The sequence below is a fragment of the Coregonus lavaretus genome, assembly GCF_964263955.1.
Source record: "Coregonus lavaretus genome assembly, chromosome: 23".
NCBI lineage: Eukaryota > Metazoa > Chordata > Actinopteri > Salmoniformes > Salmonidae > Coregonus > Coregonus lavaretus.
In genome coordinates, this window is record NC_140010.1 from 13,060,040 (window position 1) to 13,086,275 (window position 26,236).

Genomic DNA, 26,236 nt, shown 5'->3' on the forward strand with positions numbered 1-26,236 from the left:
CAAATTCGGCCCGTGGACCACCAGTTGGGGAACCCTGTTATAACTATACAGACACACCACATCTAGGTATTGTAGTGTACGGACAGCATGAGAACACTCACCCAGCACGAGCACACAGAACTCGTTGCCGCTCATCTCGGAGGCAAACACAATAACCACGTAGGTGGGCAGGCACTGTTGGTGGGGCGGCACGTCGCAGAGTGAGCGCAGGGACTCGGAGATGCCCTCCCCCAGGGAGTTGTGGGTGACCAGGACCTGAACGCTGCCCCCAGAGACGCTGGCCTCCAGGCGGGCTAGCCAGGGCAGCTGGGCCGGGGAGATAGAGGGACCTCCTGGACAAACTAACATGGCCTTCAGCACGATCTGCTCAAACACCTCCCTCAGAGGGATCTGCTCCGAATCTAGGGTGGGGGGAGGAGATAGGAGGAGAGGAGAAGTGTAGAGAAGAGAAGATAGGAAATAAATATATATATATATATATATATATCAAATGTCTACTTGCTATTTGTTTTGCAGGCGATGGTGGTCTTATGCAGTGCTTAATTTGAGCCGGATCGGGCATCTCTCAGTTTTGGACTGTTTTGTTCCGGAACCTATTTGACTGGATCCGGTACCTCTCATGGCCTGAAAAATAATTTTCACTTTTTGCAATGTACAAATTATAATAAAAGTTGCCTCTTCGTTAAACCAAAAGTAGATTTTCAGCCCGGGCCTGATATTCGAAGAGATGATTCGGGTTGGGCCGGCCCGGGCTTATGGTTTGCGCAACATTGCAACCTATGTTTGAAACCAACGCGTGGCCATGGCTGTGTGAGAAGAATGCCTGTATCCCTCACAGAACTATAATTAAATTAACTTTCTATGAGCGTTGCACTTTATCATTTCTTTTCTGGAGCTGCAGCAACCCTGATAAATTGAAATAAATTAGCCAAAGTTATAGAATTACTGCTGTCTGTTCAGAAATAAATGAAATAATACAGAATAGCCTACTACACCATGAGAAGGCCTATAATTTAGCCACAGAGAATCAATAACTTATTTTAAAAAATGGCCTAGCTGTGGATTGTGTATATTCCAATAACAAGGTATAGCCTACAGATGGGAACGCACGGCAAATCTGTCAGTGATTTTTTTAAAAACCATTTTAAATACAATCGCGGGAAAACACAGGTTGGAAAGCAAATGCCTCCTGCTGAAAAGAGAAGACTAATCTGTCTGCTGTAGGTTAGCAAAATATGTGAAACTGGAAAGCATTTTAATGACTATAATTTCCTCCTCATATTGTAGCCTACAGTGTCTCCACACACCTAGGCTATTGATGGAGTGCTAAGTCTAGGTCCAAAAGGCTTCTCAACAGCTTCTACTCCCAAGCCATAAGACTCCTGAACAGCTAATCATGGCTACCCAGACTATTTGCACTGCCCCCCACCACATCTTTTTACGCTGCTGCTACTCTGTTAATTATTTATGCATAGTCACTTTAACTCTACCCACATGTACATAGTACTTCAACTACCTCAACTAGCCGGTGCCCCCGCACATTGACTCTGCACCGGTACCCCCCTGTATATATAGCCTCCCTACTGTTATTTTATTTTACTTCTGCTCTTTTTTTCCTCAACACTTTTTTGTTGTTGGTATGATGCACTGTTGGTTAAGGGCTGTAAGTAAGCATTTCACTGTAATGTCTGCACCTGTTGTATTCGGCGCATGTGGCCAATAAAATTTGATTTGATTTGATTCAGTGTCAAAGTAGCCTGTCAATGTGATAATTTGTGCGGTATTAAAGATTCTGCAAGTCTCCAGTCATGTAAAATTACGCAGAATTGCATGAAATGCGTTTATAAAAGGCCCCATTTTTCCCGAACCCTAGGCTACTAAAAATGTTCTCCATGTGTGCAACATCTGCTCTATGTCTCTACGCAAATGCGATGATATGCATGCAATGCTTTATTAGCCTATAAAGGTGATAATTTTTTCTCATGCGTTCCGGTACCTCAGAGCTCCCAGGTCACCCCCCTCTCACACTCACTTTCTGTTCCGGCACCTCCTGATTTACAAATGAAGCATTGCTCTTATGTTTGTATAATGTGAAAAAGATGTTCAACTCAAGGTCATGCTAGTTATTTGGAGCCATTAAAGTGCATCAGTGACAGTAAGTGGAGCAGCAGCAGTGATGGAGCACTTTGAGTTACAAAGGAGGATGGGGATCCAACTACCAGGCGATTAGGCCTGGCTCGCAGTCAGCGTTCCAATTCATCGCAAAGCTGTTCGATGGGGTTGAGGTCAGTGCTCTGTGCAGGCCAATCAAGTTCTTCCACACTGATCTCAACAAACCATTTCTGTACGGACCTCGCTTTGTGCACGGGGGCTTTGTCATGCTGAAACAGGAAAGGGCCTTCCCCAAACTGTTACCATAAAGTTGGATGGACAGAATCGTCCAGAATGTCATTGTTTGATGTAGCGTTAAGATTTCCCTTCACTGGAACTAAGGGGCCTAGCCCGAACCATGAAAAACAGCCCCAGACCATTATTCCTCCTCCACCAAACATTTGGCACTATGCATTCGGGCAGGTAGCGTTCTCCTGCAATCCGCCAAACCCAGATTCGTCCGTCGGACTGCCAGATGGTGAAATGTGATTCATCACTCCAGAGAACGCGTTTCCACTGCTCCAGAGTCCAATGGCGGCGAGCTTTACACCACTCACGCAAACACTTGGCATTGCGCATGGTGATCTTAGGGTTGTTTGCAGCTGCTCGATCATGGAAACCCATTTCATGAAGCTCCCGACGAACAGTTATGGTGCTGACGTTGCTTCCAGAGGCAGTTTGGAACTCGGTAGTGAGTGTTGCAACCGTGGACAGACGATTTTTACACGCTACGCGCTTCAGCACTCGGCAGTCCCGTTCTGTGAGCTTGTGTGGCTTACCACTTCACGGCTGGGCCGTTGTTGCTCCTAGACGTTTCCACGTCTCATTATGGTGTCTGTGAGAGCACGGGAGCGACATTGAAGCCATCTCCATTTTGAACTAGTCAATGTTCTTCTTCTACTACTTCTATGAGTTGGTAAAAAAACTGAAAGGGTGCATGCAGCCCCCTGGAGTGTGTTGTTTGAACAGGTATAAAGCCAAGGTTGGCGATTTACTGCCACCTGCAGTTATGGAATGTTTGCTCACGAGTGTAATTCATTGGCTGATCCCTCCTGATGACCTGGATGGAATTATGTGATCCTTCTTTAACCCATAGGAAGTCCCACCCAGTTGACTTCTTCAAAATAGTGAAAATCCTAAATGGTGCTGCCCATGCTAAGCCTGTCTTTTGGGTACTAGAGTCCTCTGTCATTCTCTATGGTGTTACCAAACTTAAAAAAAACCAGGCATTGGCTGAGCTTAGCCTGTCAATCATTAGTCTTGACGTATGATTCAAAATACAGGGTGTGTGTGTACGTGTGTGTGCGTGCCTGCACATACACTACCAGTTAAAAGTTTGGACACACCTACTCATTCATGGGTTTTTCTTTATTTTAAATATTTTTTACATTGTAGAATATTAGTGAAGACATCAAAACTATGAAATAACACATATGGAATCATGTAGTAACCAAAAAAGTGTTAAACAAATCGAAATATATTTCGTATTTGAGATTATTAAAATAGCCACCCTTTGCCTTGATGACAGCTTGGCACACTCTTGGCATTCTCTCAACCAGCTTCATGAGGTAGTCACCTGGAATTCATTTCAGTTAAAAGGTGTGACTTCTTAAAAGTTAATTCATGTAATTTCTTTCCTTCTTAATGCGTTTGAGCCAATCAGTTGTGTTGTGACAAGGTAGGGGGGTATACAGAAGATAGCCCTATTTGGTAAAAGACCAAGTCCATATTATGGCAAAAACAGCTCAAATAAGCAAAGAGAAACGACAGTCCATCATTACTTTAAGACAAGAAGGTCAGTCAATACGGAAAATTTAAAGAAATTTTAAAGTTTCTTCAAGTGCAGTCGCAAAAACCATCAAGCGCTATGAGGACCGCCACAGGAATGGAAGACCCAGAGTTACCTCTGCTGCAGAGGATACGTTCATTAGAGTTACCAGCCTCAGAAATTGCAGCCCAAATAAATGCTTCACAGAGTTCAAGTCACAGACACATCTCAACATCAACTGTTCAGAGGGGACTGTGTGAATCAGGCCTTCATGGTCGAATTGCTGCAAAGAAACCACTACTAAAGGACACCTCTCTACATTTTCTTCCTCTGTTTCTGCTGCTAAAGCCACTTTCTACATTTTCTTCCTCTGTTTCTGCTGCTAAAGCCACTTTCTACTACTTTAAATTTCAAGCCTCTGCCTCTAACCCCAGGAAGCTCTTTGCCACCTTCTCCTCCCTGCTGAATCCCCCTCCTCCTCCCCCTCCCTCATCCCTCTCTGTGGATCACTTCGTCAACCATTTTAAAAAGAAGGTTGACGACATCCGATCCACATTTATTAAGTCAAATGACACCGCTGGTCCTGCTCACACTGCCCTACCCTATCCTTTGACTTCATTCTCCCCTCTCTCTCCAGATGAAATCTTGCGACTTGTGACGGCCGGCCGCCCAACAACCTGCCCGCTTGACCCTATCCCCTCCTCTCTTCTCCAGACCATTTCCGGAGACCTTCTCCCTTACCTCACCTCGCTCAACAACTTATCCTTGACAGCTGGCTATGTCCCTTCCGTCTTCAAGAGAGCGAGAGTTGCACCCCTCCTCAAAAAACCTACACTCAATCCCTCCAATGTCAACAACTACAGACCAGTATCCCTTCTTTCTTTTCTCTCCAAAACTCTTGAGCGTGCCGTCTCTAGCCAACTCTCCTGCTATCTCTCTCAGAATGACCTTCTTGATCCAAACCAGTCAGGTTTCAAGACTGGTCATTCAACTGAGACTGCTCTTCTCTGTGTCATGGAGGCTCTCCACACTGCTAAAGCTAACTCTCTCTCCTCTGCTCTTATCCTTCTAGACCTATCTGCTGCCTTTGATACTGTGAACCATCAGATCCTCCTCTCCACCCTCTCCGAGTTGGGCATCTCTGGCACTGCTCACTCTTGGATTGCGTCCTACCTGACAGGTCGCTCCTACCAGGTGGCGTGGCGAGAATCTGTCTCCGCACCACGTGCTCTCACCACTGGTGTCCCCCAGGGCTCAGTTCTAGGCCCTCTCCAATTCTCTCTATACACCAAGTCACTTGTCTCTGTCATATTCTCACATGGTCTCTCCTATCATTGCTACGCAGACGACACACAATAAATTTTCTCCTTTCCACCTTCTGATAACCAGGTGGCGAATCGCATCTCTGCATGTCTGGCGGACATATCAGTGTGGATGTCAGATCACCACCTCAAGCTGAACCTCGGCAAGACGGAGCTGCTCTTCCTCCCGGGGAAGGACTGCCCGCTCCATGATCTCGCCATCACGGTTGACAACTCCATTGTGTCCTCCTCCCAGAGTGCAAGGAACCTTGGCGTGACCCTGGACAACACCCTGTCGTTCTCCGCTAACATCAAAGCGGTGACCCGATCCTGCAGGTTCATGCTCTACAACATTCGCAGAGTACGACCCTACCTTACACAGAAAGCGGCACAGGTCCTAATCCTGGCACTTGTCATCTCCCGTCTGGATTACTGCAACTCGCTGTTGGCTGGGCTCCCTGCCTGTGCCATTAAACCCCTACAACTTATCCAGAACGCTGCAGTTCGTCTGGTGTTCAACCTTCCCAAGTTCTCTCATGTCACCCCGCTCCTCCGCACACTCCACTGGCTTCCAGTTGAAGCTTGCATCTACTACAAAACCATGGTGCATGCCTACGGAGCTGTGATGGGAACGACACCTCCTTACCTTCAGGCTGTGATCTGACCCTACACCCAAACGAGGTCACTACCTTCATCCACCTCTGGCCTGCTAGACCCCCTACCTCTACGGAAGCACAGTTCCCGCTCAGCCCAGTCAAAGCTATTCGCTGCTCTGGCACCCCAATGGTGGAACAAGCTCCCCCACGACGCCAGGACAGCAGAGTCACTGACCACCTTGCGGAGACACTTGAAACCCTACCTCTTTAAGGAATATCTGGAATAGTATAACAGTAATCCTTCTACCACCCCCCCCCCATAAAAAAAAAGAAAAAGGGTGGTTGTCCCACTGGCTATCCTAAGTTGAATGCACCAATTTGTAAGTCGCTCTGGATAAGAACGTCTGCTAAATGACTTAAATGTTAAATGCAATAAGAAGAAGACACCTGCTTGGGCCAAGAAACACGAGTAATGGACATTAGACCGTGGAAATTTGTCCTTTGGTCTGGAGTCCAAATTGGAGATTTTTGGTTCCAACCGCCGTGTGAGACGCGGTGTGGGTGAACGGATGATCTCTGCATGTGTAGTTCCCACCGTAAAGCATGGAGGAGGAGGTGTTATGGTGTGGGGGTGCTGGTGACACTGTCTGTGATTTATTTAGAATTCAAGGCACACTTAACCAGCATGGCTAACACAGCATTCTGCAGCGATACGCCATCCCATCTGGTTTGGGCTTAGTGGGACTATCATTTGTTTTTCAACAGGACAATGACCCAACACACCTCCAGGCTGTGTAAGGGCTATTTTACCAAGAAGGAGTGATGGTGCTGCATCAGATGACCTGGCCTCCACAATCCCCCGACCTCAACCCAGTTGAGATGGTTTGGGATGAGTCGGACAGCAGAGTGAAGGAAAAGCAGCCAACAAGTGCTCAACATATGTGGGAACTCCTTCAAGACTGTTGGAAAAGCATTTCAGGTGAAGCTGGTTGAGAGAATGCCAAGAGTGTGCAAAGCTGTCATTAAGGCAAAGGGTGGCTATTTGAATAATCTCAAATATAAAATATATTTTGATTTGTTTAACACTTTTTTGGTTACTACATGATTCCATATGTGTTATTTCATAGTATTGATGTCTTCACTATTATTCTACAATGTAGAAAATAGTAAAAATAAAGACAAACCCTTGAATGAGTAGGTGTGTCCAAACCTTTGACTGGTACTGTATGTATAAATGTGTATGCATGCATGTGCGTGCAAGTGCATGAGTGTTTTGAGGCCTTTACCTAGCCTTGCCAGGTACTGCAGGGTGAGGAGGATTACGGTCTCCACACTGAGCAGTTGGCTGCTGTTCAGTCCAAGACTGGACAGGGTCTTCTCAGTCAGCTGGTTGCCCTTATAGCAGTTCGCTAGCATGGGGCTCACCACAATGTCCCCCACAAAGTGTGGTAACGTACCATGCCCTGCCAAACCAAACATCAGAGTCAATTCAATTAACTTAAATTAAATTAAATTGCAGTCAGTCAAAGAATGGTGGTTTGTACCGATGAGGATGACAGGGCGGACTCCTGAGAAGTTGAGCAGGTTGTCGGGGACGATGACAGTCTCTCCGGCAGTGACAGGTTGGGGATGAAGGACCCCTGCTACAGGTGGCTGAGGAGTAGGCATGGCCAGCACAGAGCCTGGTGGAAAAGACAGAGAGATACATGTCAATACTGGGATTAGAATACAGCTAGACATCAGCTCAGCACCAACTCTCCTCCTTGAAAGATACCCTCCAGCAGGCTTTGACTCCAAACCTTATCTAGCACAGCTGATTCTACGAATGAACTACTCACCAGGACCTTGATTGGCTAAATCAAGTGTCTTACAATGGGATTGGAGCAAAAGCCTTCATACCTTGTACTGTAACTCTCCAGGAGGAGGGTTGGCCTCCTCTGCTGTAGATTTTTCTGAGTGTTTCCATTATTAGAAGATAACCATGTCCAATGTTTGTAGGTGGAATGGTCATCAACAAAACTCTATACAGCCCTTTATCCTCTGAATATACAGTGGGGAAAAAAAGTTTTTAGTCAGCCACCAATTGTGCAAGTTCTCCCACTTAAAAAGATGAGAGAGGCCTGTAATTTTCATTATAGGTACACATCAACTATGACAGACAAAATGAGAAAAAAAAATCCAGAAAATCACATTGTAGGATTTCTAGTGAATTTATTTGCAAATTATATGGTGGAAAATAAGTATTTGGTCAATAACAAAAGTTTCTCAATACTTTGTTATATACCCTTTGTTGGCAATGACACAGGTCAAACGTTTTCTGTAAGTCTTCACAAGGTTTTCACACACTGTTGCTGGTATTTTGGCCCATTCCTCCATGCAGATCTCCTCTAGAGCAGTGATGTTTTGGGGCTGTCGCTGGGCAACACGGACTTTCAACTCCCTCCAAAGATTTTCTATGGGGTTGAGATCTGGAGACTGGCTAGGCCACTCCAGGACCTTGAAATGCTTCTTACGAAGCCACTCCTTCGTTGCCCGGGCGGTGTGTTTGGGATCATTGTCATGCTGAAAGACCCAGCCACGTTTCATCTTCAATGCCCTTGCTGATGGAAGGAGGTTTTCACTCAAAATCTCACGATACATGGCCCCATTCGTTCTTTCCTTTACACGGATCAGTCGTCCTGGTCCCTTTGCAGAAAAACAGCCCCAAAGCATGATGTTTCCACCCCCATGCTTCACAGTAGGTATGGTGTTCTTTGGATGCAACTCAGCATTCTTTGTCCTCCAAACACGACAAGTTGAGTTTTTACCAAAAAGTTCTATTTTGGTTTCATCTGACCATATGACATTCTCCCAATCCTCTTCTGGATCATCCAAATGCACTCTAGCAAACTTCAGACGGGCCTGGACATGTACTGGCTTAAGCAGGGGGACACGTCTGGCACTGCAGGATTTGAGTACCTGGTGGCGTAGTGTGTTACTGATGGTAGGCTTTGTTACTTTGGTCCCAGCTCTCTGCAGGTCATTCACTAGGTCCCCCCGTGTGGTTCTGGGATTTTTGCTCACCGTTCTTGTGATCATTTTGACCCCACGGGGTGAGATCTTGCGTGGAGCCCCAGATCGAGGGAGATTATCAGTGGTCTTGTATGTCTTCCATTTCCTAATAATTGCTCCCACAGTTGATTTCTTCAAACCAAGCTGCTTACCTATTGCAGATTCAGTCTTCCCAGCCTGGTGCAGGTCTACAATTGTGTTTCTGGTGTCCTTTGACAGCTCTTTGGTCTTGGCCATAGTGGAGTTCGGAGTGTGACTGTTTGAGGTTGTGGACAGGTGTCTTTTATACTGATAACAAGTTCAAACAGGTGCCATTAATACAGGTAACGAGTGGAGGACAGAGGAGCCTCTTAAAGAAGAAGTTACAGGTCTGTGAGAGCCAGAAATCTTGCTTGTTTGTAGGTGACCAAATACTTATTTTCCACCATAATTTGCAAATAAATTCATTAAAAATCCTACAATGTGATTTTCTGGAGAAAAAAATTCTCAATTTGTCTGTCATAGTTGACGTGTACCTATGATGAAAATTACAGGCCTCTCTCATCTTTTTAAGTGGGAGAACTTGCACAATTGGTGGCTGACTAAATACTTTTCCCCCCCACTGTATACAGAATAAAACCAGGGAATATATGTCTCCTTAAAGTCACAGTGTCCTGGCTCTCCTAGCTTGGCAGACCTCTTTCAGTTCATACTGTATCTGCACTAACATGTCTGACCCGATCTCCATGGAGATGCTGAATGAATCACCCCTGACAACAGAGAATGTCTCAGACCTTGTGTCCTTCCTTTTCATGAAAAGGGAGGTCAATGTACTAGTCAACATCACACACACACTCACACACCCACACACACACACACAGACAGAGAGAGACACGCTAAACTAATCTGTGCCAGACCTGGGGAGGAGACGATGGGTTGGATGGCGGGCACAGGGACGGCTGTAGGGAGGACTGGCACCAGGGGGTTGGGGAGCCAACCGCGGTGGCGCTTCTTGGGCGGGCCTGAGGTCATGGCAGACGAAACTGGACAGAAAACATCACAAGAGGAACATATGAACGAACTGCAGAATACCTACAATCTGGGTCCCCAGAACATTCACTGGGCATCTACAATAGCAATCTATGAGTAACTGTAATCTACAACGAGGAGCTAGTGCGGTTGAGTTACACTCAATTGGGTTTAAAACAGCAACAAAGACAGAGGTTTGGGACGAGAACATGGGGCTCACCAGGGCTGTCTCCTGGGTCCGAGGTTCTGTACCCCTGTCCTTGGGTTCCCAGAGACACCTGGGAGAGGCTCAGTAAGGGGGGGCGGCCGTCTGCACCCAGTCCGCTGGTCGGACCATTCACTCTCAGAACCGTGGGCACTGCACAGACACACACAGACAGACAGACAGACAGACAGACAGACAGACACACACACAGACACAGACACAGTCACAGACACACACAGACAGACACACACACAGACAGACAGACACACAGACAGACAGACACACACACAGACAGACACACCATACACTGTTATGATGCATTTCACCACAGTTCATTTTCAGATGATTCGATAAGATAACATTTTGACAGTGTTTTGTGTCACGCCCTGACTCAGAGGACGCTTGTATGTTGAGTCAGGGTGTGTATTTTCCTTGCTGTGTTTGTCCATGTTGTACATTCTAGTATGTATAGATCTATGTTGGCCTGTGTGGTTCCCAATCAGAGGCAGCTGTCGCTTGTTGTCTCTGATTGGGGACAATACTTAGGCAGCCTATTGGTCCTAGTGGGTTGTGGGATCTTGATCCAGTTAAGGTATGTTGTGTTGTGCTGCCTTGGACTTCACGTTTCGTTTTGTTTGTTGTTTTGTCGTTGTGTTTAATATTTAATAAACATGTACGCATATCACGCTGCGCCTTGGTCTGACCCGTCGATGAACGATCGTGACAGAAGATCGAAGAGCGAATTGCCATGTCACAGGTGGGCAAATTGTGGTCATGGGAAGTGATATTCGCGGGGACAGGGCCATGGGCGAAGGTAGATGCCCAGGCAGGAGAGGAGCAACGGCAACACAGAGGACGCCGGTCGAGGAGGAAGCCCGAGAGACAGCCCCAATAAAAAAATTTGGGGGGGCTAAAGGGGTGGTCGGGGAGCGTGAGAGAAGAGCCCCGACCACTGCACCCGGTTGGTTTTCAGTTTGGGTCCCTACGACCTTGAAGAGGAGTGGGAACAGTATTATACTGAGGAGTCAGAGGATGACGACGACAAGTTTCTGTTCCCTGCACTAAGCCAGTGGTGCGCGTCGCCAGCCCGGCCCGGCCTGTTCCTGCCCCTCGCACCAAGCCAGTGGTGCGCGTCGCCAGCCCGGTCCGGGCCTGTTCCTGCCCCTGGCACCAAGCCAGTGGTGCGCGTCGCCAGCCCGGTCCGGCCTGTTCCTGTCCCTCGCACCAAGCCAGTGGTGCGCGTCGCCAGCCCGGTCCGGCCTGTTCCTGCCCCTCGCACCAAGCCAGTGGTGCGCGTCGCCAGCCCGGCCCGGCCTGTTCCTGCCCCTCGCACCAAGCCAGTGGTGCGCGTCGCCAGCCCGGTCCGGCCTGTTCCTGCCCCTCGCACCAAGCCAGTGGTGCGCGTCGCCAGTCCGGTCCGGCCTGTTCCTGTCCCTCGCACCAAGCCAGTGGTGCGCGTCGCCAGCCCGGTCCGGCCTGTTCCTGCCCCTCGCACCAAGATAGTGGTGCGCGTCGCCAGCCCGGCCCGGCCTGTTCCTGCCCCTCGCACCAGGCCAGTGGTGCGCGTCGCCAGCCCGGCCCGGCCTGTTCCTGCCCCTCGCACCAAGCTAGTGGTGCGCGTCGCCAGTCCGGCACGGCCCGTGCCTGTTCCACCGGTGCCTGGTCCGGCACCGGTCGGCTGCTCCACTCCGGAGCCAGAGCGGTCCGCTCCACCGGTGCCCAGTTCAGCTCCGGCAGCTGCTCCACTCCGGAGCCAGAGCAATCCGCTTCACCGGGGTCCAGTCCAGCTCTGGTCAGCGGCTCCACTCCGGAGCCAGAGTAGTCCGCTCCACCGGTGCCTGATCCAGCTCCGGTCAGCTGCTCCACTCCGGAGCCTGAGCAATCCGCTCCACCGGGGTCCAGTCCAGATCCGGTCAGCGGCTCCACTCCGGAGCCAGAGCAGTCCGCTCCACCGGTGCCCAGTCCAGCTCCGGTCAGCGGCTCCAGTCCGGAGCCTGTGTAGTCCACTCCACCGGAGCCCGGTCCAGCTCCGGTCAGCGGCTCCGGTCCAGACACAGACGTCAGCCCCTCTCCAGGTTCGGGGTCTCCCACACCAGGGTCCAGACAGGGCTTGGTGCTTCGTGGGAGGAAGGAGAGGGGAAGCAGCGTGCCGAGGTCCAGACCAGACCAGGGGCGCAACAGGGAGGCGGAGAGTAAGTGGTCGTCACGCCCTGAGCCGGATCCGCCTCCGAGTTATGTTTATGTTGTGCGGTCGGAGTCCGCACCTTTGGGGGGGGGGGGGTACTGTCACGCCCTGACTCAGAGGACGCTTGTATGTTGAGTCAGGGTGTGTATTTTCCTTGTTGTGTTTGTCCATGTTGTACATTCTAGTATGTATAGATCTATGTTGGCCTGTGTGGTTCCCAATCAGAGGCAGCTGTCGCTCGTTGTCTCTGATTGGGGCCCATACTTAGGCAGCCTATTGGCACTAGTGGATTGTGGGATCTTGTTCCAGTTAAGGTATGTTGTGTTGCCTTCACGTTTCGTTTGTTGTTTTGTCGTTGTGTTTAATATTTAATAAACATGTACGCATATCACGCTGCGCCTTGGTCTGACCCGTCGATGAACGATCGTGACATTTTGAGAGATGCCATACGTGAAATGCATGTTTATCTTCCTCTGTTATAGGAAACAAATAGTAAACAAATATAAGAGATACGTGTTTGATAATCACAAAAGAAAACCAATCGTCCTGACAGATATCTTCCTTATACAGAGACTGAGCAATATACATTATAAGAAGGATTTAGGCCCGCCTAACACTGAGCTATTGATTTCCTATTGCCAATGAACTGATGGGGCACTTACCAATCTCAGATTCACTCTGTGTGCATATACACTACCACATTGATTGGTACAGTATGTGTAGCCCAGGCCTGTCAATATTGCAACCTTGTAAACGAGCTAATGGATAGCCAGCCCTTAAAGTTATTACAGGGATTTTCTGCTCATTATTGATGAGGAGTGTGTGCGTGCGGCATTACTTCTGCTATGTGCCCTGGTCTGAGTAGGAGAAGGAGAAGGAGCTGTTGCCTAGAAACATATTGGCTTACATGGCCAATCATAGGCCAGATGGAGCTGTGGAGTGTAGATTAGCCTCTTCTACTGACTGGAGACACACACACACACACACACACACACGCATGCACGAGGCTATGTTCTGACCCTTAGAAATACCTGGACTAAAGCCTATCACATGTGAGGCAGTCTGTATAATATCACTGGATATTATTGATGCATGATGTACCATGGTGTAAAACACTTTAAAGCTGACGTTGTGGGGGAATGATGACTATACCATGGAGATGTGATCACACATACAGTAGATTAAAACATCCAGAAACAGTGGTGGTAGAAGAAGAGAAGAAGAAGAGTTGAACCTATTGGTAGAGTGTTGGTCCCAGGGGTAGAAGCCAGAGGCTTGAGGAAGCTGCACTCTCGGGCCAGGTCCTGGGCTGAGAAGAACACAGAGGATGCAGGGGGAATCCTGGTAGATGGGGAGTCTGGAGGGCAATAAGAACACAGGGTGGGTGTTAGAATAGATCCTGTCAAGTGACGTTAACCAAAATCTCTCCAAACCACACTAACACTTCAACAATACTGACTCAATCCAATTGTTCCATTAGAACAAGTAGACCATAACCATCCCCTTTAACCAAACAATGCTTCGTAAACAAACAGACACTATCCACTCCAGCCAGATGTCATCTTGGTCAGAGGAGGGAGAGGCGAGGGGGTGTTGTGTCAAACCTCTACCCTTCCCTGACAGAGCATGACAACCTCACTGGGAGCAGGATGTAGCTCAAGGTTGGATTCAGGAGATAGGAGGCTAAAGTCAATAGAGCATATCAGCACAGCTGTCTAACACATCAGGTTAGATCTTACACTGACTGAACACTAACTAGCCTATAAACTGAGCCAGAGTCGACTGCCATGAGTGTGTCCTACCTGAGAGGGAGAAGGGGGAAGAGGAGGGTGTGTCTGTCCTACCTGAGAGGGAGAAGGGGGAAGAGGAGGGTGTGTGTGTCCTACCTGAGAGGGAGAAGGGGGAAGAGCTGTGTCTGTTGGTGCCTCCGTTCTCCTTGATGCTCAGGGAGGATGAGGAGTTGGGCTTGGAGGTGGACGCACTGCTAATGGAGAACTGACGCGTTTTATAGTCTGGGGAAAAGGAGGGTAGAAATACATTTTCTTTTTTAAATAGACCTGGAAACAGTGAATCAATAAATAATCATTTTTGTTTATATATTGATGGGTCATAGAAAGATTATAGCCCCAGAAGATAGCCCTATTTGGTAAAAGACCAAGTGCATATTATGGCAAGAACAGCTCAAATAAGCAAAGAGATACGACAGTCCCATCATTACTTTAAGACATTAACATTTCAAGAACTTTGACAGTTTCTTCAAGTGCAGTCACAAAAACCATCAAGCGCTATGATGAAACAGGAATGGAAGACCCAGAGTTACCTCTGCTGCAGAGGATAAGTTCATTAGAGTTACCAGCCTCAGAAATTGCAGCCCAAATAAATGCTTCACAGAGTTCAAGTAACAGACACATCTCAACATCAACTGTTCAGAGGAGACTGTGTGAATCAGGGCTTCATGGTCGAATTGCTGCAAAGAAACCACTACTAAAGGACACCAATAAGAATAAGAGACTTGGTTGAGCCAAGAAACACGAGCAATGGACATTAGACCAGTGGACATTTGTCCTTTGATCTGGAGTCAAAATTTGAGATTTTTGGTTCCAACCGCCGTGTCTTTGTGAGACGCGGTGTGGTTGAACAGAATACCTCCGCATGTGTATTTCCCACCATAAAGCATGGAGGAGGAGGTGTTATGCTGTGGGGGTGCTTTGCTGGTGACACTGTCTGTGATTTATTTAGAATTCAAGGCACACTTAACCAGCATGGCTACCACAGCATTCTGCAGCGATACGCCATCCCATCTGGTTTGGGCTTAGTGGGACTATCATTTGTTTTTCAACAGGACAATGACCCAACAAACCTCCAGGCTGTGCAAGAGCTATTTTACCAAGAAGGAGAGTGATGGAGTGCTGCATCAGATGACCTGGCCTCCACAATCTCCCGACCTCAACCAAATTGAGATGGTTCGGGATGAGTCGGACCGCAGAGTGAAGGAAAAGCAGCCAACAAGTGTATGTGGGAACTCCTTCAAGACTGTTGGAAAAGCATTCCAGGTGAAGCTGGTTGAGAGAATGCCAAGAGGCAAAGGGTGGCTACTTTGAAGAATCTCAAATCTCAAATATATTTTGATTTGTTTAACACTTTTTTGGTTACTACATGATTCCATATGTGTTATTTCATAGTTTTGATGTCTTCACTATTATTCTACAATGTAGAAAATTGTAAAAATAAAGAAAACCCTTGAATGAGTAGGTGTTCTAAAACATTTGACCGGTAGTGTATATTACAGAAACCGCTCAACTACAAACACTATGCAATTCTAATGCATTTACTAATTTAGTAGGAAACATTATTTAATGTTGTATAACAATACAATGTTACTAGTGTAATTACAGTGTTACTACACAGGTATAAGAGCAATTCAATGTAAAGTGTGAAATATGCAGATAGAGTCAGAGAGACATCTCACGTTGTATGGTGGTATTATACATTTTGTATTGTAGATATGTAGTGGTGTAATAATGTTATATGATGTACTGTTTTATCTTTTGTTGATGTGTAATGTAAGTGCCTTAATGTGTTTGGACCCCAGGAAGAGTAGCTGCTTCCTTGGCAGGAAGTAATTGGAATCCTTAATAAACCCCAGGAAGAGTAGCTGCTGCCTTGGCAGGAAGTAATGGGGATCCTTAATAAACCCCAGGAAGAGTAGCTGCTGCCTTTGCAGGAAGTAATGGGGATCCTTAATAAACCTCAGGAAGAGTAGCTGCTGCCTTGGCATTAAGTAATGGGGATCCTTAATAAATACAAATACAAAAATACAAATCTCACCTTTCCAGCAGATGAGGCGTCCTTTGCACAGAGCATCCTGACAGTTCTTCACCAGGTAGTATTTTAAGTGCTTCTGCTTCTTGGGCTGCGTGGCCAGCTTCAGGTTGATGTGGTTGGAAAACTCAGTAAAGTACCGGAACCCCTTCTCTCCACAGCCAACACAGTTCCCTGAAAACCCTGCACACACCATACACAGAGAGAGAGAACATGAGTTGGGAACTGTAGGCATTTACACAATAAGTATGCATAATTTCAGATTATATGGAGACATTATTGTCTTATGTCAATATTGCTAAACCAAAAAAAAATCAGAACAGCCAAAAATAAGTCATTCAATTCACTTACTAAATATTGCATTAAATGACGGCACAGCACAGGTGAATCAAATGCTGAATGCAACAGAAATCAAAAGTAGTAGCAAGCAGCAGTACGGCCGGTGGAAAAAATACATCACTTCAGATGACTCATCCAAGCTGAGCGGGTAAAATAGGACATTCATTTCAGAGGCCTAAAGTGCATTCAATTTCCTTTAACTCTGACCTAGGCTGTGCATGATCTTTGTATTGTATCAAGTCAAAGAGGCATGGCAGACTGACCTAAAAGTGCATTTTTCCCGTTCTCATCAGGCAGAAAGCGTCGGTCCACAGCACACACCAGGATGTGGTCTGGGATGCTGGGGGACTTGGCACCGACCAACTCGAAGCCAGCTGGGACTTCGATCGGCTCTGTCGTCATGGAGACCAGACGGAGGTCCTTACCGGCCTGACAGAAGCCTGAGGAGAAGAGAGAGAACACCAATCAACTCAGGAGTAAACATCCACAACAATAACCAACACACACACACACACACCTATTTTTTAGGAAGGCCAGGGTGGAGTCCCATTGAGACCAAGCTCTCTTTTACAAGGAGCCCTGCATGACAAGGGTTCCCTGCCTGTAATCTACATGTCTACATTACACTGGAACATACTAAGGTGAATATTGCTGCAAACGTGGTGTTCCTAGGGAGAGAATTAACAAGATGTGTTCTTAAGACATGCTTTTTAACAGGGATTTGAATCCTAGGGTCTCTCAACTTCTGAGAAAGTCCCAGGGTGAAATGAGTTTGACATTGTTTAAGGCCTACCATCCATTGTGCAACAGCCGTCGGGCGAGGGGCCATGTAGGTAGGGTGTCGGGGGGCTGCCGGTGTCAGAGTCGTTGTCGTCCTCCATCTCCTCCAGACCGTTAGAGGCCTGGCCGTTCAGCAGATCCTGACCCGGAGGCTCCCCGCACGGCAGGTACAGGTCCACCTTGGGCTTTATATCTGTCCCCATAACACAAATGACCGCGTAAGACATAATGTCCCCATAACACACAATGACCCCGTAAGACACAATGACTCTGTAAGACACAATGACCCCGTAAGACACAATGACTCCGTAAGACATAATGTCCCCATAACACACAATGACCCCGTAAGACACAATGACTCTGTAAGACACAATGACCCCGTAAGACACAATGACCCCGTAAGACATAATGTCCCCATAACACACAATGACCCCGTAAGACACAATGACCCCGTAAGACACAATGACCCCGTAAGACACAATGACCCCGTAAGACACAATGACCCCGTAAGACACACTGACTCTGTAAGACACAATGACACCATAACACACAATGACCCCATAACACACAATGACCCCGTAAGACACAATGACCCCGTAAGACACAATGACTCTTTAAGACATAATGTCCACCTATGACACAATGTCGCCAAAATACACCACATCATTCAACACATTAAATTATCTTGGAGTGAAGATGCCATACAAAAGCAAGGAGATGGAGATTGGAGATTTTGCAAGGCCTTTTTCAAGAGAAGGACGAACCCATAACACATTACATGGCCACATTCAAGTCCACCTCTCTTCAAGAAAACTACACTGAACAAATATATAAACGCAAAATGCAACAATTTCAAAGATTTTACCGAGTTACAGTTCATATAAGGGAATCAATCAGTTTAAATAAATTAATTAGGCCCTAATCTATCAATTTCACATGACTGGGAATACAGATATGCATCTTTTGGTCACAGATAGCTTAAAAAAAAGTAGGGGCGTGGATCAGAAAACCAGTCAGTATCTGGTGTGACCACCATTTGCCTCATGCAGCGCGACACATCTCCTTCGCATAGAGTTGATCAGGCTGTTGATTGTGGCCTGTGGAATGTTGTCCCACTTGGCTGTGCGAAGTTGCTGGATATTGGCGGGAACTGGAATACGCTGTGGAACACGTCAATCCAGAGCATCCCAAACATACTCAATGGGTTTCATGCCTTGTGAGTATGCAGGCAATGAAAGAACTGGGACATTTTCAGCTTCCAGGAATTGTGTACAGATCCTTGAGACATGGGGCCGTGCATTATCATGCTGAAACATGAGGTGATGGCTGTGGATAAATGGCACGACAATGGGCCTCAGGATCTCTTCACAGAAATTGTCATCGATAAAATGCAATTGTGTTCATTGTCAGTAGCTTATGCCTGCCCATACCATAACCCCACCGCCACCATGGGGCACTCTGTTTACAACGTTGACATTCAAGCTTTCTGTCATCTGCCCGGTACAGCTGAAACCAGGATTCATCTGTGAAGCGCACACTTCTCCAGCGTGCCAATGGCCTTCCAAGGTGAGCATTTGCCCACTGAAGTCGCTTACGATGCCGAACTGCAGTCAGGTCAAGACCCTGGTGAGGACGACGAGCACGCAGATGAGCTTCCCTGAGACGGTTTCTGACAGTTTGTGCAGAGATTCTTTGGTTATGCAAAACCACAGTTTCATCAGCTGTCCGGGTGGCTGGTCTCAGACGATACCGCAGGTGAAGAAGCCGGATGTGGAGGTCCTGGGCTGGCGTGGTTACACGTGGTCTGCAGTTGTGAGGTCGGTTGGACGTACTGCCAAATTCTCTAAAACGAAGTTAGAGGCGGCTTATGGTAGAGAAATAAATATTATATTCTCTGGCAACAGTTCTGGTGGACATCTTTGCAGCCAAAACTGCACATTTTCAGGTGGCCATTTATTGTTCCCAGCACAAGGTGCACCTCTGTAATGATCATGCTGTTTAATAAGTTTCCTGATATGCCACACCTGTCAGGTGGATGGATTATTTTGGCAAAGGAGAAATTATCACTAACAGGGATGTAAACAAATATGTGCACAACATTTGAGAGTAATAAGCTTTTTGTGCATATGGAACATTTCTGGGATCTTTTATTTCAGCTCATGAAACATGGGACCAACACTTTACATATTGCATTTATATTTTTGTTCAGTATAAATGACTGAGATGACATGGACTTGCTGTACGGGTATTATGGAATGATTGATTCTTAAGTGCCATTTAACTGGTCAACATCAGCATAATTAAACATGATCAGAGATGGCAGTTTTTTTCAATGTGTTTCAATTAACTATGATCCACTAATGAAAGAGGCAGCTAGCTATAGTTAGTGTTTTGTTCTGTTTCTATACATAACAACCTTGGTGAGGACAGAGAATGGAGCAATGCAGACAGACAGACAGGGAGACAGGGAGACGCACCCTCCATGTTGCCAGGATACTGGACAGGCTCCAGGTATAGCTGGGTGAAGATGGGCTGTGGGTCTCCACTGCTGGAGCGTAGGGAGGCCTTGATAGAGTTGTGGAGGGCCTCCTCGAAGCGAGCAGATTTCAGCTGCCCTGCGTACGAATTCCCCATTATCTGGAATGAGAAGAAGGTTATAACATGAACATAGGCACAGCTATCCACTCCAGGCTCAGCTCCATCCACGTCCATTAGTAAGAGAGTAGAATCAGAGGAGGCTGGCGGGAGGAGCTATAGGAGGACGGGATAATTGTAATTGGTGGAATGGAATTAATGGAACGGTATCCAACACATCAAACATATGGAAACCACGTTTGACTCCGTTCCATTAATTCCATTCCAGCCATTACAATAAGCCCTTCTTCCTATAGCTCCTCCCACCATCCTCCACTGGTAGAAATCCAATCTACATAAGATACTTGTCCATACAGATGCTAGGATGAACTTAGTCTCACACTAGAAGATGCATCTAAGCATGCACACACACTATCTCTCACTCTCTTTCCCTTTTTTCCCCTCTGTCGTTATCTCTTTTTCCTATTTCTTTCTGGTTTTGTCTCTTTCTCTTTCCCTCTCTTTCTATCACTCTTTCTGTCACTCTTTTTCTCTATAGCTATAACTCTGTAAACTGGAGCAGTTACAAATAGGTTTGGCAAATGATTGTATAATGTTGTGTACGTGTGAGATTTGAGAATCCATCGGAATACGTGATAATTGTTTCAAGGAAGGAGCTAAAAATAAGTCGCGTGAGAAAAAATGGTTATCTGACTCTTTTCATGAAACCGGAGTTTTAAATAAAAAACTCTGGGTTAGGGGTTAAATAATTTTTAATGGTTAATTACAAAAGCAGATCATACATTGACTCAAGAGACGCACTAAAATAATAGCTCCTAGGAGAATAATTCTGGATTGAATTATTACTAAAGGGGGGGATTTCTTATTTTTCCACCATGGGAAATAAATATTCTAAAGAGGTCAGAGAATTAACGGGGGATGAAAGATATATGTTAGGAAGAGATTGAAGAAATATGTTTTATGGATCCATTTGGGAGAAGAGGTATAGATTTATTGGGCATCTAGATAAAAAATTAGAAGTTATGATTGCATGTAAACTGTGGAACGGATTCGCTCTGGTCCGGAGCGACTTGCAGGAGCAGTGGGGGTTGGGTGCCTTGCTTGGGGGCACATCGGCAGATTTTTCACCTGGTCGGCTCGGGAGTTGGAGCCGGCGACCTCGGTTACTGAGACGGTGCGCTTGGTTACTGGGCTACCAGCCGGCGGGGATGAGTTTAAGGTTGTGCCGTTGTTTGATTAGGTGATAAGGTTATGTGATAAGGTTTAATGGGTAATCGGACCATAACTAAAGTGGTTATAGAAGTAATGTATAAATAGTAGAGAGCCAATAGAGGGTTCCATTGAACTATTATGTTGTGTTGGGCATTTGAATGGCATAAGGTGAAATATGTGTGTATGAGGGAATTCAACGGCGGGTATGAATGATAACCGGATACTACTTAGTATTTGGTTGGTTAAATGCTGAATAAAAGATTTGAGGCGTGGTTATGGGGGGTAACTAGGAAGACGCACTTATTCAATGGGGAATGGGTGTAGGGAGAGAGAGTTTTTACGTGTATTAAAAGTTGCATTAGATAGCTTTAGTAGTATTCTAGATAGGTCTATGAAAATATGTTACAAGTACGAATGAAATTATTTCCTAAGAAGGAAGATTGTAGGGAAGGTCCCGCGCCTCCCCCATAATGTAGGAAGGAGCAGGAGAGGGGGGGGGGAGGTGAGAGACAGTACATAGTTCAGATGGTAGGAATGTCATTAAGTGTATGCTTATCAACGATATCAAGTATTTGTTTTATTGATTGGGGCCGAATCAGAGAGAACGGTTAAAGACATTGAATAGCGAACTGAAATGGGTTAGCGGGAAAATACAAATAGTTGGTACATTTTAGAACGATAATTTATTTTCGTTACGGGGAAGCAAGTGGCATTGGCTGTTGTGCTGGGGGAATAGCGCCAGCCTGTGGTGGGTTCTGGATTACAATTATTATTGATAGTTATTACAGTTATTATCATTGATTCAGTAATGATAGAAGGATAGTAGAGGAAAGGTGTCACGGTTTCGGCCGAGGCTGCTCCTCCTCCTGGTTCGGGCAGGCTTCGGCGGTCGTCGTCCCCGGAGTACTAGCTGCCACCGATCTATGTTTCATGTTCGTTTGGTTTTGTCTTGATGTTGTACACCTGTGTCTTGTTAGTCCTCGTTAGTGTCCTATTTAGTTCTCGTTGTGTGTGTTTGTCTTTGTGTGTGATTGCTCTTCTGTTTTGTGTTGGAGCTACGTACTTCCCTCCAGTGTTTTGGAGAGGTTTTTCGCACATGTTAGTGCGCCGTTTGTTTGACGCCTGTGTGCGCCGTTATTTCGCCTTCGGGCTTATTGTGCTTATTTTCTACGTGAATATTGCACTAAAGTCTTTGGGACTGAGCTTCTGCGTCCTGCGCTTGATTCATGCACCACACCCACCTTCAGCACCCCTTGACAGAATCACACACCAAAATGGAATCAGCAGGATCTGCAGTTACGCCTGAGTCGCTCGAGGAGCATGTTCGCGGCCAAGATGACCAGATACGACAACTGGGGACCGCTCTACAGGACGTCATCAACACCCTGCACCGATGGGAGGCCAGCGGGGTACCCACACCTCCACCTACCCTGCCAACCCCATCGGCCGGTCCACCAGTCCCAGGTCCGGAACCCAGGGGGATTCGGCTCTCGCTCCCGAGGGCGTATGACGGAACAGCTGCCGGGTGTCAGGGGTTCCTCCTGCAGGTGGAGCTCTACCTGGCCACTGTACACCTGGTGCCCTCGGGACACGAGAGCGTTTCCGCCCTCATCTCCTGTCTCACGGGCAAGGCGTTGGAGTGGGCTAACGCCGAGTGGAGGAAGATGGACGCCAACACCATCTCCTACGCCGAGTTCTCCCGCCGCTTCAAGGCCGTTTTTGACCATCCACCTGAGGGCAAAGCGGCGGGGGAGCGTCTAGTCCACCTGAGACAGGGGAGGAGGAGCGCACAGGCGTTTGCTCTAGAGTTCCGGACTCTAGCGGCGGACGCAGGGTGGAATGAACGGGCCCTCATCGACCATTTTCGATGTAGCCTACGGGAGGACGTTCAAGTTGGCCTGCAGGGATACCCATCTCACCTTCGACCAGTTGGTCGATATGCCCATCCGTCTGGACACCCTGCTGGCCACCCGTGGACGTCCCGAGGGGGGTCCGTCCATTCCGCCCTCCGGCACCTCCGAGCCGAGCCCTATGGAGCTCGGGGGTGCCGGCGCTAGAGAAAGGAGGAGGAGGAGCCCGAGGGGGCCTGTCTCCTGCACCAAGTGCGGTCGTGGAGGGCACACTGCGGCCAGGTGCTGGGGAGGGTTCTCCGGGGGAGAAGACAACAGGCCACGCACTGGGGGGGCCTCCCAGGTGAGTAGACGTCCCACTTACCCAGAGCTTTCTGTTGCGCACTTTTGTATACCTGTGTGTTTTCCACAGGTTGCACCTCATTCCCAGCATAAGGCGCTAGTAGATTCAGGCGCAGCTGGGAATTTTGTTGATCGGAAGTTTTGTTTAGATTTAGGGATCCCTCTCCTACCTGTTGACAAACCTTTTCCCGTTCATGCCTTAGATAGCCGCCCGTTGGGGTCGGGGTTGATTAGGGAGATCACAGCACCACTTAGGATGTGTGCGCAGGGGGGTCATGAAGAGACTATACAGTTGTATCTGATCGACTCTCCTGCGTACCCAGTGGTGCTGGGAATTCCCTGGTTAAGCACCCATAACCCTGCTATTTCGTGGCAACAGAGGGCTCTCGATGGGTGGTCTGCTCAGTGCGAGGGGCGATGTCTGGGTGTTTCCGTGGGGGCGACTTCGGTGGAAAGTCCAAACCAAGTGCCCGCACTGCACATTCCGCCTGAATATGGGGATTTAGCTCTCGTGTTTAGTAAAACTAGGGCGACGCAGTTGCCTCCTCATAGACAGGGGGATTGTGCGATTGATCTCCAGGCAGGAGCAGCGCTCCCACGGAGCCATGTGTATCCTTTGTCTCAAGAGGAGAGAAAAGCTATGGAGACTTACATAGCCGAATCTTTGAGACAGGGATACATTCGGCCCTCCACTTCTCCCGCCTCCTCAAGCTTCTTTTTTGTGAAGAAGAAAGATGGAGGGTTGCGCCCGTGCATTGATTACCGTGGTCTCAATCAGATTACTGTGAAATACAGTTATCCACTCCCTCTGATTGCGACCATGACAGAGTCATTGCATGGAGCGCGGTTTTTCACAAAATTGGATCTCAGGAGCGCGTATAACTTGGTGCGCATTAGGGAGGGCGACGAATGGAAGACAGCGTTTAGTACCACGTCAGGTCATTTCGAATATCTCGTCATGCCATATGGGTTGATGAATGCTCCATCAGTCTTCCAATCCTTCGTAGATGACATTTTCCGGGATATGCAGGGACAAGGGGTGGTCGTGTACATTGATGACATTCTGGTGTACTCGTCTACCCGAGCCGAGCATATAACCCTGGTGCGTCGTGTATTGAGGAGGCTGTTGGAGCACGACCTATATGTCAAGGCAGAGAAATGTCTGTTTTTCCAGGAGTCGGTCTCCTTTTTGGGTTATCGGTTGTCCGCGTCAGGGGTGAGAATGGAGGTGGATCGTGTGTCCGCTGTGCGTAATTGGCAAACTCCAACCACTGTAAAAGAGGTGCAGCAGTTCTTGGGCTTTGCGAATTACTACCGGAGGTTTATCCGGGGTTTTGGACAGGTGGCAGCTCCCATCACGTCCCTTCTGAAAGGGGGTCCGGTGCGCCTGCAGTGGTCAGCTGATGCGGACAGGGCCTTTAGGAGACTGAAGGACCTGTTTACGTCGGCTCCGGTGCTGGCGCATCCGGATCCCGCATTACCCTTTCAGGTTGAGGTAGACGCGTCTGAGGCTGGTATAGGGGCCGTTCTCTCTCAACGGTCCGGCACGCCACCTAAACTCCGCCCCCGTGCTTTTTACTCCAAAAAGCTCAGCCCGGCGGAGCGTAACTATGACGTTGGGGACAGGGAGCTGTTAGCTGTAGTTCAAGCCCTTAAGGTGTGGAGGCATTGGCTTGAGGGGGCTCAACACCCTTTCCTCATTTTGACTGACCATCGGAACCTGGAGTACATCCGGGCAGCGAGGAGACTGAACCCTCGCCAGGCTCGATGGAGTATGTTTCTCACCAGGTTCGTATTTAAAATCACGTACATCCCTGGGTCCCAGAATGGTAAGGCAGATGCGCTGTCCCGGCGGTATGACACGGAGCCTACTCCCATACTACCGGAGTCTTGCCTTGTGGCACCGGTGGTGTGGGAGGTCGATACCGAAATCGAGCGAGCGTTGCGTACCGACCCCAGCCCTCCATGGAGCGGTTGGGGGTCTCGGTTAGCCTTACCTCAGGGTACCACCCGGAGAGTAACGGGCAGGTAGAACGTGTCAACCAGGATGTGGGTAGGTTTCTGAGGTCGTATTGCCAGGGCCGGCCGGAGGAGTGGGCACGGTACATTCCCTGGGCCGAGATGGCCCAGAACTCTCTCCGCCACTCCTCTACCAACCTAACCCCCTTCCAATGTGTGTTAGGTTACCAGCCGGTTCTGGCACCTTGGCAGCAGAGCCAGATCGAGGCCCCTGCGGTGGATGATTGGATGAGGCGCTCGGAAGAGACGTGGAACACTGCCCACGTCCACCTGCAGCGGGCCGTCCTTCGTCACAAGGCGAGCGCCGATCTCCACCGCAGTGAGGGGCCGGTGTACGCACCCGGAGATCGAGTCTGGCTCTCTACCAGAAACCTACCCCTCCGCCTGCCCTGCCGGAAGCTGGGTCGGCGGTTTGTGGGGCCCTTTAAAGTCCTGAGAAGATTGAACGAGGTGTGTTATAGGTTACATCTACCTGTTGAGTATAAGAATATTAACCCCTCGTTCCATGTGTCTCTTCTCAGGCCGGTGGTAGCTGGTCCACTCCAGGACAATGAGATAGGGGAGACTCCTCCGCCCCCACTGGACATCGAGGGGGCTCCGGCGTACACCGTTCGGTCCATCTTGGACTCAAGACGCCGGATGGGGGGTCTCCAGTATCTCGTGGAGTGGGAGGGGTACGGCCCGGAGGAGCGGTGCTGGGTGCTGCGGAGGGACATCCTAGACCCATCTCTCCTGTCGGAGTTCCACCGGGACCATCCCGCGCGCCCTGCTCCGCGTCCTCCTGGTCGTCCCCGAGGCCGGGGTCGGCGCACGGCTGGAGCCGCGCGTCAAGGGGGGTGTACTGTCACGGTTTCGGCCGAGGCTGCTCCTCCTCCTGGTTCGGGCAGGCTTCGGCGGTCGTCGTCCCCGGAGTACTAGCTGCCACCGATCTATGTTTCATGTTCGTTTGGTTTTGTCTTGATGTTGTACACCTGTGTCTTGTTAGTCCTCGTTAGTGTCCTATTTAGTTCTC

General features: G+C 48.3%; 1 protein-coding gene across 3 annotated transcripts in view; it reads right to left on the reverse strand.

The window, feature by feature from the left end:
- LOC311099229 (GREB1-like protein) overlaps nucleotides 1-26,236 on the reverse strand; it is a 105,000-nt gene that overhangs the window by 24,849 nt on the left and 53,915 nt on the right. For 2 of the 3 annotated variants that reach the window (XM_084139912.1, XM_084139911.1), the window contains exons 2-12: nucleotides 19,684-19,843; nucleotides 17,220-17,399; nucleotides 16,690-16,866; nucleotides 16,094-16,270; nucleotides 14,152-14,277; nucleotides 13,500-13,622; nucleotides 10,096-10,233; nucleotides 9,764-9,889; nucleotides 7,361-7,498; nucleotides 7,103-7,279; nucleotides 102-401 (exon numbers count right to left, since the gene is read on the reverse strand). In XM_084139912.1, coding sequence (XP_083996038.1) covers nucleotides 102-401; nucleotides 7,103-7,279; nucleotides 7,361-7,498; nucleotides 9,764-9,889; nucleotides 10,096-10,233; nucleotides 13,500-13,622; nucleotides 14,152-14,277; nucleotides 16,094-16,270; nucleotides 16,690-16,866; nucleotides 17,220-17,399; nucleotides 19,684-19,840 — 1,819 coding nt within the window. In that variant the 5' untranslated portion in view covers nucleotides 19,841-19,843. The remainder of the gene's footprint in view (nucleotides 1-101; nucleotides 402-7,102; nucleotides 7,280-7,360; nucleotides 7,499-9,763; nucleotides 9,890-10,095; nucleotides 10,234-13,499; nucleotides 13,623-14,151; nucleotides 14,278-16,093; nucleotides 16,271-16,689; nucleotides 16,867-17,219; nucleotides 17,400-19,683; nucleotides 19,844-26,236) is intronic. The other variant, XM_084139913.1, reaches the window with a different exon arrangement.